At 38.6% G+C, this 12015-nt stretch overlaps 2 protein-coding genes and 1 pseudogene across 2 annotated transcripts; all 3 read right to left on the reverse strand.

The window, feature by feature from the left end:
* Positions 1 to 1716: 1716 nt before the first annotated feature.
* On the reverse strand, positions 1717 to 5048 carry LOC126080358 (olfactory receptor 5D14-like). Its single transcript, XM_049891601.1, has 2 exons — positions 5038 to 5048; positions 1717 to 2692 (listed from the first exon to the last, which is right to left on the reverse strand). Exons 1-2 carry the CDS (start codon positions 5046 to 5048, stop codon positions 1717 to 1719), a joined length of 987 nt encoding a protein of 328 aa, XP_049747558.1.
* Positions 5049 to 6550: 1502 nt separating this feature from the next.
* LOC126080359 (olfactory receptor 5D13-like) lies at positions 6551 to 7367 on the reverse strand (annotated as a pseudogene).
* A 2755-nt stretch (positions 7368 to 10122) lies between these two features.
* Positions 10123 to 11079, reverse strand: LOC126080360 (olfactory receptor 5D13-like). Its single transcript, XM_049891603.1, has one exon. It carries the CDS (start codon positions 11077 to 11079, stop codon positions 10123 to 10125), a length of 957 nt encoding a protein of 318 aa, XP_049747560.1.
* Between the last annotated feature and the right edge of the window lie 936 nt (positions 11080 to 12015).

Genomic DNA, 12015 nt, shown 5'->3' on the forward strand with positions numbered 1-12015 from the left:
CAGGGATATCATTGCTGATGTCAGATGACTCCTGGCTGAAAGCAGAGAATACCAGAAGGATGATTACCTCTGTTTTATTGACTATGCAACGCCATTCGACTGTGTGAATCTTAACAAATTACGGAGAACATTTGAGAATAGGAATTCCACTTAATTGTGCCCGTGAGGAACCTGTACATAGATCAAGAGGCAGTTGTTCCAACAGAAGAAGGGGATACTGTGTGGTTTAAAGTCAGAAGAGATGTGTGTCAGGGTTGTATCCTATCACCATACCTACTTAATCTGTATGCTGAGCAAATAATCTGAAAAATTGGACTATATGAAGAACAAGGCATCAGGATTAGAGGAAGACTGATTAACAACCTACCTTATGCAGAAGACACAACCTTTTTTGCTGAAAGTGAAGAGGACTTGAAGCACTTACTGAGGAAGATCAAAGACCACAGACTTCAGTATGGATTCCACCTCAACATAAAGAAAACCAAAATCCTCACAACTAGACCAAAAAACATCGTGATAAACAGAGAAAAGATTGAAGTTGTCAAGGATTTCATTTTACTTGGATCCACAATCAACAGCCATGGAAGTAGCAGTCAAGAAATCAAAAAATACATTGCACTGGGCAAATCTGCTGCAAAGGACCTCTTAAAAATGTTGAAAGGCAAAGACCTCCCCTCAAAGATTAAGGTGTGTCTTACCCAAGCCATGGTATTTTCATCAAATGCATGTGAAAGCTGGGTAATGAATAAGGAAGATGGGAGGAAAATTGAAGCCTTTGAATAGTGATGTTGGGGGAGAATATTGAGTATACCATGGACTGCCAAAAGAATGAACAAATCTGTCTTAGAAGTAGTACAACCAGAATGCTCCTTAGAAGCAAGGATGGCGAGACTAGGTCTTACGCACTTTGGACATGTTGCCAGGAGGGATCAGTCCCTGGAGAAGGACACCATGCTTGGTAAAGTACAGGGTCAGTGGAAAAGAGGAACAACCTCAACGAGATGGATTGATACAGTGGGTCCAACAATGGGCTCAAGCATAACAAAGACTGTAAGGATGGTGCAGGACTGGGCGGTGTCTTGTTCTGTTGTGCACAGCGTTGCTATGAGTTGGAACCCACTCAATGGCACCTAACAACAACAACAACAACATCCTAAACCATCTATGGATTTTGAAAATCAGACTCAGTATTGACAGCCATGGACATTGGGCACATCTTGAGAATTCAATGTAAGAAACGCTGATATTGAAAGCTGCAGAACACTTTTAGTTTATGTCAGATATGCATGGCAAGATGATTTGATGGACGACTTTTTGTGTTGTTTAAATTTAACTTCACACTAAAGTTGATTAGATATTTTTACAGAATTAGGAACCTACATTGTTGGTCAATATAAGTTAACCCAGAAAGCCTGTAAAGGAATCACAAGTGAAGGAAGAGCATATGGAATTGGAAAACATAGCAGAGTCATTAAGAAATTGTTACAATCTACTAATAATGATGCTAGGCGGAATCATTGTTTTAACCATCAAGGAGCTTTGGGATCCAGAGAAATTCTACAGAAACTCATGGGTGTGTTAAAACATGCAGTAAAATTGTTAATTTTATAAAATTAGCTCACCGAGTAGCCTACTTCTTGAAACACTTTGTTCAGAGATTGGAACTAGTCATACTCACTTGCTGTATCATACCAAAGTTCATGTTTTGTGATTGGGTCAGTGAAATAGGACTTTTGTGTCCATTAATTTCCAGAAGGCAACCTTCACATCTTTGTTCCTCAGGCTATAGATGAGGGGGTTCAGCATGGGGTTAACCACTGTGTAGAATACAGAGCCCACTTTGACTGTTTGCCGAGAGTGTTTGGAGTTAGGCACACAGTAAAGGGAAAGGATGGTCCCGTGAAAGATGGTGATGGCAGTCAGGTGGGAGGCACAGGTGGAGAAGGCTTTGTGACGTCCACTGGCAGATCGGATTTTTAGTACAGTCACAAAAATAAAAACATATGAAGTGAGAATGATTAGTAGTGTACTCACCTCACTGAAGGTGGCAAACCCAAAAAGCAGACATTGGGGAATGTGTATATCAGAGCTAGAGACAGCTATGAGAGCAGTATACTCACAGAAAAAGTGGTTGATTACATTGTGTCCAGAGAAGTCTAGAAGGAGAGCATAGCAAAAGAGTACTAAGGGGTCAAAGATCCCCCACAGATATGAGCCAGCCACCAGCAGGGCACAGAGTCTTTGTGACATGACCACTGTATAGAGCAGAGGATTGCAGATGGCCACAAAGAGGTCATAGGCCATCACTGCTAGCAAGAAGGACTCAGTCACCACTGCAGTGCAGGACAGGAAGAACTGGAGCATGCAGCTAAAGTAGAAGATGCTTTTGTCTGCCATGACCAAGTTTTCAAGTAGCTTTGGAGTAATGATAGAGGAGTAACAAAAGTCAACAAAAGAAAGGTGACTAAGGAAAAAGTACATGGGGGTGTGAAATTTGGGATTAATCTTGATGATCACTATCATCCCAAGATTCCCTACCACGGTGACAATGTATGTGATCAGAAACACAAGGAAGAGAGGGATCTGAATCTCTGGGTAATCTGTGAATCCCAAGAGGGCAAATGTTGTCTCCACACTGAGGTTTCTTTCAGCCATTTTCACACTTTCTTTCAATGGGAAGAGAGAGTTGTTCCTGCCAAAAGAGAAGATGTGTGGGGTGAATGTGTTATGATTTGTTCTGGTAGAGAAAAGATAACATGACGAAACAGTTTTTGGAACTAGTTCTCTCCATGTAGAAAATGCCTCACCCAAATAACTGCAATGTGTATCCCAAACCAAGCTGATGTCTAAAATGTCAAAGCATTTCCATTGTCTTTTGCGATATTGGAATATGGGTTTCCATATAAGTACTTATGATATTGAGTGTATAGGAGTTATATTTACACACAAGTTAATTTTATCCTTGGATGCACACATTAGATAGTAGCATCAAACACACATAACTGGTACTGAGCAAATTTTTTCACATACCTACAGCACATAAGCTAGTGAGATTCTGTGAAAAAAATGTAAGATTTTTGCCTCCAGAAACAAAATATGCTGCTGCTGTTTTTTGCCTATATACTCAAATTAAATAAAATATTTAAAGGAATATACTTCTAAGTTTAAAATAAGATACCAGAGAACCTAAGAAGAAAGCAGAGTGATCTCATTCCAAAACCAAAACCAACTGCCATCCAGATCTCATTAGCACTTTTTAATCCATGAAAGCTACTACTTCTGTTGAATTGCTTAGTTGCCCAGTGGTTGAAGCTAAAGAGGGCAATAACGTCCTTTTGACCTGAGAGGTATGCCCACTCTATTAGGGTTGATGGCTTAATTTATCAGTTAAAGCTTAGCTTCTATCATAGCCCAGGCGTTATACATACATGAGGAGCCTTGATGGAGCAGTAGTGTTGCAGTGGTTAGGAGTCTGGCTGCTAACCAAAAAGATCAGCAGTACAAACCCAGTAGCTACTCCTTAGAAACCTATGGGACAGTTCTACTCTGTCCTATTGGGTCAATATTAGTCCAAATTAACTCGATGCGAACGGGTTTGGTTTTGGTTTGGGTGGAGTAGTAGTTAAAGCTGAAAGGCTGACAGTTCAAACCCCCAGCTTCTGGAGGGAGAAAGGTGTTGTAGTCAGCTTCCATAACGATTTACAACCTTGGAAACCATATGGGGGGTTCTGCTATCTACCATAGGGTCGCTAAGAGTTACAATCGACTTGATGACAACAGATATATATATGTGCAAATATATATATGTGTGCATATGCATTCACAATACATACATGCATACATGCACATACGCACACATGTGTACATGTGTATATGTATATATGCATATATTTTAGAGGTTCCGAGATTTATCAAATTAGAGTTAGAACTAACCAGAAAGTTATATTTGCATATGAATTGCGGCTTGCTTAGTCAATTCTTATAAAAAGTTTATATACCAAATTAAGGTGCATAATAAGAGGATAAGGGAAAATATCCATTTTCAAGTAGAAAATTTATTCTATTCTTTGTGAAATGCCTGTCAATGGATAATAAAGCCAAATATGTCCATGATTATTAAGTTCTTTCCTTAATATGATTGGGCATAGACTTAACAGTTTTAGTGACTTAACATTGAAAGAAAAAAAAAAGAAGGTCCTATTATCATATCAGGGAAATAATATTTTCACTATTTCATTTAAAAAAAAAAAAAACCTGAGGCAACTCACCTGCTGCAGAGAAACAGGCCACCACTGTCCTGTTTCTCTGTAAGCAGAGTATTTTGGGAGCACTGCAGCTATTACGTCTACCTCTACAGCCCTTGGGACTCCAACTCTGGGGAATCACTAGCAACTATGCCTCAAGCCAATTAACTAAGACAAGAGCCAGGTTCTTTGTACCGTCGTCAAAGGCTGGAATTTCCTTGTAATCGCATAGAAAAGTTGCAGCACGAAGTTGACTACCAGCCTTTATTTGCACATTACTAAATGTCCTATGGAATTAATAAATCTAAGCTTTTTTTTTAAGGCAGGATTTCTCACATCAAAGATTCTTACCACATCTGTAATAAAATTGCCTAGAGTTCTACTCTTCTAGGCCCCCAAAAGCTTCTGAGATCAGAATTCCTCGGAATGGGACTCAACAGTATCCACATTTAAGAAGGAACTTCGGTGACACATAGCAACATTAAAGTGTAAAAACTACTGCTAAGTGCTAAAATCATGTTGGTAAGATGGTAAGATCCAGTATGTTTTTTTCCCCCATCTTCTGTATACTTAACAGGATGCTAGAAATGAGAATTGAATAGCAGATTGAACCCATTCATCCATTAATTCAACACATTTTTTGGTGTCCATCATGAATATTTTTTTATTTATCATGCTGATCATTTTATGTTTGCTTCTACCTGTCCGTTTTCTGCTCTTCTGTCTCTTTCTATGCGCTACTTGGTATGATACACAGAAGATTGATATCAATGTAAGATCCCTTGTTGTTTACCCGCAGATCATTTTCTCTAAAATGATGTTACTAAGAGGCTATTGATATGAGGAAGGAGAGAGTTTGACATATCAGACTGAGATTTGTGAGATTCTTAACTATGACTTTTTTTCACTTTTGTTCCCTTGGTTACCCATGAGGGCCTTCACATAGAAATCAACATTTTTTCTTCACACTCAGTGATATCATGATTACCATCACTTCCTGTACGATAACAAACATATATGAGGCCTTAGGAAGAAAGAAAGAAAGAACTTGGTTAGAGTTTAGAGATAGTGCCTCCAGGCTCTTACTGCTAATTCTCCTACATGCATACTACTCCATAAACCAAACCAAATCCTTGGTGTCAAGTTGATTCTGACTCAGCAACCCTATAGGACAGAGTAAAACTGCCCCATAGGGTCTCCAAGGAGCGGTTGGTGGATGCAAACTGCTGACCTCTAGGTTAGCAGCTGTAGCTCTTAACCACTGTGTCACCAGGGCTCCAAAATCCCAGTCAGCTACAATTTTTCAATTTTCTGTAACTTTGACATGCACATTGTTTAAAGAGGATTGAAGAATTTTGCTGTTGTTGTTGCCTGTTTGTTTTTTAATCATGTACCATGCCAATATGTGTGTCAAACAATTTGAGTTTTATGATTCAATGCTTACTTGTTAAATATTAGATTCTTAGGACTACCAGAAGAAATTACCACAAACTTGGTGGCTTAAAAGAACAGAAATTTATTTGCTTACAGTTCTGGGGGCCAAATGTTTGAAATGAAGGTAATGGCAGGGACATGCTCCCTCTAAAGACCCTAGAAGGAAATCCTTCCTTGACTCTTCCAGCTTCCCATGGGTCCTTGTGTTCCTGGGCTTGTAGTAGCATAACTCCAAGCCCTGCCTTCATCTCCACATGGCCTTCGTCCCTGTGTGACTCTGTGTCCTTTTCTGCTTCTCATAATGAGACTCTCACTGGATTTATAGCCCACCCTAAGAGAGTATGTAGAAGTCCTGGTGGCATAGTGGTCAAGAATTAGGCTGCTAACCTAAAGTTGGCAGTTCAAACCCACGAGCTGCTCCACAAGAGAAAGATGTGGCAGTTGGCTGCCATAAAGATTACAGCCTTGGAATTCCTATGGGGTAGTTCTACTTGTCCTATAAGGTCACTGTAAGTGGAAATTAATTCTGTAGCAATGGGTTTTAGTGTTAAGAAAATATGAATTTATATTAATCCTTAACTATGTCTGCAAAGACTATATCTACAAAAAGTTTGTGTTCTGAAGTTCTAGGTGGGTATGAGTATTTTGGGGGGAGACACTATTCGATCCACTACAGTTGATTCACTTCACATACGATTCAAAGCTATTTTACTAAAGATTGAAGTGACTAGAAATCAAATTATCAGATAACTGGTATATTGCAATAGATTTAAAAATTGAATGGGTAAATTGACTAAATAATTTGAATCAGCATCTCTTCTAGAAACACTGAATGATTTAAGCAAACTCTTTCTAGAAAGATAAATAAATCTTCAAGATTGTGTTAGGTGGCTCATTAACTTTCTGACAGTCTCCTTCACATCTTTGTTCCCGAGACTATAGATCAGGGGGTTCAGCAAGGGGATGACCACTGTATACTACTTTGACTATGAGCCATGAGGTTTTGGAATGGAGTACACAATAGAGGAACAGGACAGTCCCATAGAAAATGGTGATGGCAGTCAAGTGGGAGACACAGGTGGAGAAGGTTTTTTGGAGCCCCCCGTCGGAAGGCATTTTTATGACAGTTACAAAAACGAAAAGTGTAGCGAGGATAATCACCTGGCTGCTGACCTCACTGAATATGGCAATGACAAAACAAAGCACCTGGATGATATAGGGATCAGAGCAGGAGACAGAAACAATGACAGAGTGCTCACAGACAAAGTTATTTATGACGGTAGAGCCACAAAAGGATAATGTCAGGCGAAAATAAGTGAGTGTCAGGGAAGCAACTATACCCCATGCATAGGGCCCACTGGCTAATGATGCCCAGAGCTTTTGGGACATGACGACAGTGTAAAGCAGGGGGTTACAAACTGCCACAAAAAGGTCATAGGCCATCACTGCCAACATGAATGTTTCTGCAATTGCAAATATACAAGCCAAGAAGAACTGCATGATGCACCCTGTGAAGGAGATGGCTCTGTCTCCTGCAACCAAGTTTTCTAATAGTTTGGGTGTAACTATAGCGGAGTAGCAGAAATCAACAAAAGACAAGTGACTGAAGAAAAGGTACATGGGGTTGTGGAGTCTGGGGTTGATCCTGATGATCACAATCATGCCCAGGTTCCCCACCACAGTGACCATGTAGACAAGCTGAGTTTTGAACCTCCCCTCAAAAAAACGTCCATTTGACTCTAACTCATGGCAACTCCATGTCTTACAGAGTAAAACTACTCCACATGGTTTTGTTGACTGTGATGTTTATGGAAGCAGTTTGCCAGGTCTTTCTTCCATGAGCTGCTAGGTAGGTTTAAACTGCCATCCCTTAGGTTAGCAGTCAATGACAAATCCAGATGTTTCCTTATATGCCTCTTCATTTTGATGCTTTTTGCTGTAATAAAACTGGAATTGAGTCCTGTGTGTCATTTTAGCAAATTCTCGAAACTCAGGGAGTGGTGGGAGTTAACAGGTTAGATGCGAGGGGCCTGCAGACCCCCTAACTTGCTGCTGATATCTGAGGTCTCGAGCAGACATGGAGTCTGGAGGACTGTGCTCTTTACCTTTGAGACCTGACCTAACTCCGAGTGGTAGGGTCGGAAGGAAAAGTGGGTCGGAAGAAACTGGTATCCCCACAAAAATGAACTGATCTGATTTTTTTTTCTTTCCTTTTCAGGCATCTTTTTTTCACTCCAGTGGACCTTGTGATACTTTTATGAGCTATTGCTGTTCTAAATTCTGTCTGTTTAAAAGCAAGAATTATTTTTCTTCTCCTGATCCAAACACTGAGTTATATAGGTGTTCTGTCTTATATCAGAAGTAATTGCAGTTGAAAAGCCATCCCTTTTTAGACAAACCACAACTCCACCTTTGATCTCAACAAGACACTTACATCAGAGGGGAATTATACATCATCAGTACAGTTCCCAAAACTTCTTAACTTAGATGAATTTGAATTATGAGAAGATCAAGATCAGCAAAGGCACAACGCAGGTGCAGATTTACCTATATAGACATATGTTTTATTTATGTGTGTGGAAACCCTGGTGGCATAGTGGTTAAGTACTATGGCTGCTAACCAAGAGGTCAGCAGTTTGAATCCACCAGACGCTCCTTGGAAACTCTATGGGGCAGTTCTACTCTGTCCTACAGGGTCGCTAGGAGTTGGAATTGACTCGACGGCAGTGGGTCTGGTTTTTTGGTTTTGGAGGCATTGTTGTTGTTGTGTGCCGTCCAGTCACTATATTTCATTTTCCCTGGATTAAAATGACTAGAGGTTGTCCTATCCTTTCTGCCTTCTCCTGTTTATGCTTGATAACTTATCATGAAAGAAAATGTACCTATTGTTGAAATATCACTTAAGAAAAGAGTAAAAAGTATTCATAAAAGGAAAACAAACACACACATACACATACCTACAAACACACACACCACTGTATTTTTTTTTCCTCCCCTATATAATTGCATACATAAACAAGAACCATTTTCTCCTAAGTTAAAATATTTGATTTCATTTCTCTTGGGTAAATAAACACCTAGGGAAGAAACTACTCAATTTTATGTAAAGTACCTATATAAGTTCATAAGATACCACTACACTGTTTTTCAAATACATTTTACCAGCTGCATTTCCATCTGAAGTACGTGAATATTCCACCTTATCCATGTTCACAGGAATATTTGACATTTCAATCTTTTTAACTTTAGCCATTCTATTGGGTAAGTAGTGGTGTCTCATTTTAGCTTTAATATGCGTTGCACTGATAACTAATGATGCCGAGTAGCTTTTCAAGTGCTCATTGGCTGGTTGGATAACTTCTGTATATGTTCTACATATATATCAATTGTCAGGCATATATATTGCAAGTATTTTCTCACAGTTTGTGGCTGAACTTTCCTTTTTCTTAATGGTGTCTTTGAAGAGCAGTCATTTTTCATGTTGATAAAATTCATTTTATGAATTTTTAATTCATTCTTTTTGTTCTATGTAAAAAAAAGTCCTTACACCAAGTGTTCAAAAGTTTTCCTATGTTTCTGCCATTTTTTAATTTCTATTAAGTTTTAGCTTTTATCTTTGTGTCTATGACCTATAACTTTTAATTCAAATTAATATTTGTGTACGGTGTGAGGTAAGACCTAAGGGTAATTTTTCAGTAGGAGTATCTCATTGTTCCAACATTATTTTGTTGAAAAAGTATCCTTTCTCTGTTGAAATTTAAATGAGAAAAAATATATGAGTATATTTGGACACTATTCTATTCTATGGATCTATAGGTATCTCCTTACTCCAATAGCCTACTCTTTTAATTATTCAAATACTTTCTTTAGAAAAAGAATGATAAAATGAACATTAGGCTGGCAAAAGAATACTTAAATTCAATTGGGTCTCCTAGTGAGCAGGCCATATTTTTTATTTAATAAAGACGAATTCTGCTATTCAGTGTAATAACTATCAAAAGGTTGCCTTGTGTACAAGACACCATAAACTGAAGCACTTGTTAAAGCCACCTCTAGAGGACAGAATTTCTGTTTAGAATTCTAGGGGAACATCCTGGATTTGTGCATATTTGATAAACTAGGAATTTGATTTACTTTGGGAACACACATAAAAAATTACACCATATATGGTAAAGTATTTTAAAATAATTCACATATATTGCAACAAATTGAGAATTTTATTTTACTTGTTTCTTAATTTTTGGTTTACATGTGCTTTGGAGCTATTTCACTAAACATTGATGTATGGAAACATCAGTCATCATAAAATCATACATATGCTACTGTAGATGTATTAACTCACAGGCTACTGGGTAAAATAATCCGAATAATAAATTATACTACACGAGTTGAATAATCTTTAGCATAAAGAATCAAATTATTTTTGGAATGTAAAATACTGAACCTAATAATATCGTGGTGATTGAAAAAGGAGTTTTGTTTTAACTAATTTTCTGAATGTGTCCTTCACATCTTTGTTCCTAAGGCTGTAGATCAGGGGATTCAACATAGGAATCACCACAGTATAAAACACAGAAGCCACTTTAACTATAAGCCAGGAAGTTTCGGAGTTAGGGATACAGTAGAGGAAAAGGATGGTCCCGTGGAAGATGGTGATGGAGGTCAGGTGGGAGGCAAAGGTAGAGAAGGTTTTATGGCGTCCACTTGTAGAAGGCATCTTCATGACAGTGATAAAAATGAATACATAGGAAGTAAAGATGATCATCAGGCTGCTCACCTCATTGAATATGGCAACAATAAAACACAGCATCTGACTGATGTAGGGGTCCGAGTAGGAGACAGAAACAATTACAGAGTGGTCACAGATAAAATTATTTATAATGCTAGACTCACAATAAGATAATGTGAGAAGAAAGTATGTGAGTGTTAGAGAGCACACTACACCCCATGTGTAGGACCCAGCCACCAGCAGAACACAAAGCTTCTGAGACATAGTAGTAGTATACAGCAAGGGATTACAAACTGCCACAAAACGGTCATAAGCCATCGCCGTTAGCATGAATGTTTCTGTCACTCCAAATATGCAAGCAAGACAAAACTGCATGATGCAACCAGAGAAAGAGATAGTTCTGTCTTCCATAATCAAGTTCTCCAGCAGTTTGGGTGTAACTACAGTGGAATAACAGAAATCCACAAAAGACAAGTGACTGAGGAAAAAGTACATAATTGTGTGTAGTTTTGGATTGATCCTGATAATTATTATCATGCCTAGATTCCCTACCACGGTGACTGTGTAGGTGGACAAGAAAGTCAGGAAGAGTGGAACCTGGAGTTCTGGGTATTCTGAAAAACCCAACAGTATAAACGTGGGTATGATACTTTGATTTCCTTCCGATAACATGATTCCTGTTGGAGAAAAAACACAAGTTGACCAGGAAGAAGCAGAAAGAGGAAAGAGGTTTCATGTGGTTCTGTGGGGAGTGATGTGAAACAGTGAGTCTCAAAATGTGGCCCCCAAATCAGCAACATCAGAATCATTTGGGAACTTATTAGGAGTGCAAATTCTTCAGCCCTACTGCCAACCTCCTAAATAAAGACTCTGAGATGGGACTCATAATTTGGGTGAAATCAGGCCTCCAGGTGATTTTGTTGCATGCTAAAGTGTGAAAAACACTGGTGTGAAAAATATATAAATGAAAAAAACCTGTTGCCATTAAGTTGATTCAGATTCATAGTGACAATATAGGACAGAGTAGAACTGCCCCTTAGGGTTTAGCAGCCAATCTCTCAACCACTACACCAACAAAATCCAAAACCAAACCCTCTGCCATCAAATAGATTCCAACTCATAGTGACCCTATAGGACAGAGTAGAACTGCCCCATAGAGTTTCCAAGGAGAGTTTCTAAGGTCAACCATTAGACCACCAAAGTTTCCACTACAACAACAGGGCTCTCTCTCTCTCTATATATATATAACTTCGGAAGCACTGGTGGTGTAGTGGTTAAGTGCTACAGCTGCTAACCAAGAGGTAGGCAGTTCGAATCCACCACGCGCTCCTTGGAAGCTCTATGGGGAAGTTCTACTCGGTCCTATAGGGTCGCTATGAGTTGGAATTGACTCGATGGCAGTGGGTTTTTAATATATTACTCTTTATTATATGTTACTATATATATTACATACACATATAACTATTTAAATGCTAGTATTTGTTAGCATTATTAATATGAAACTAACATATACATACAGGGCATATAAGAAAATTAAAGAAACCAGAATCAAGGGTGGTATAACAAAAGCACAAAGAACCTTTATAAATTTTAGAATTATTTACTTTT

The sequence above is a fragment of the Elephas maximus genome, chromosome 7 (genome assembly GCF_024166365.1).
Source record: "Elephas maximus indicus isolate mEleMax1 chromosome 7, mEleMax1 primary haplotype, whole genome shotgun sequence".
Classification (NCBI taxonomy): Eukaryota; Metazoa; Chordata; class Mammalia; order Proboscidea; family Elephantidae; genus Elephas; species Elephas maximus.

What these genes read in the sequence shown, in the direction of transcription:
- LOC126080360 (XM_049891603.1), bottom strand. Translation starts at nt 11,079, where the DNA reads ATGTTATCGGAAGGAAATCAAAGTATCATACCCACGTTTATACTGTTG.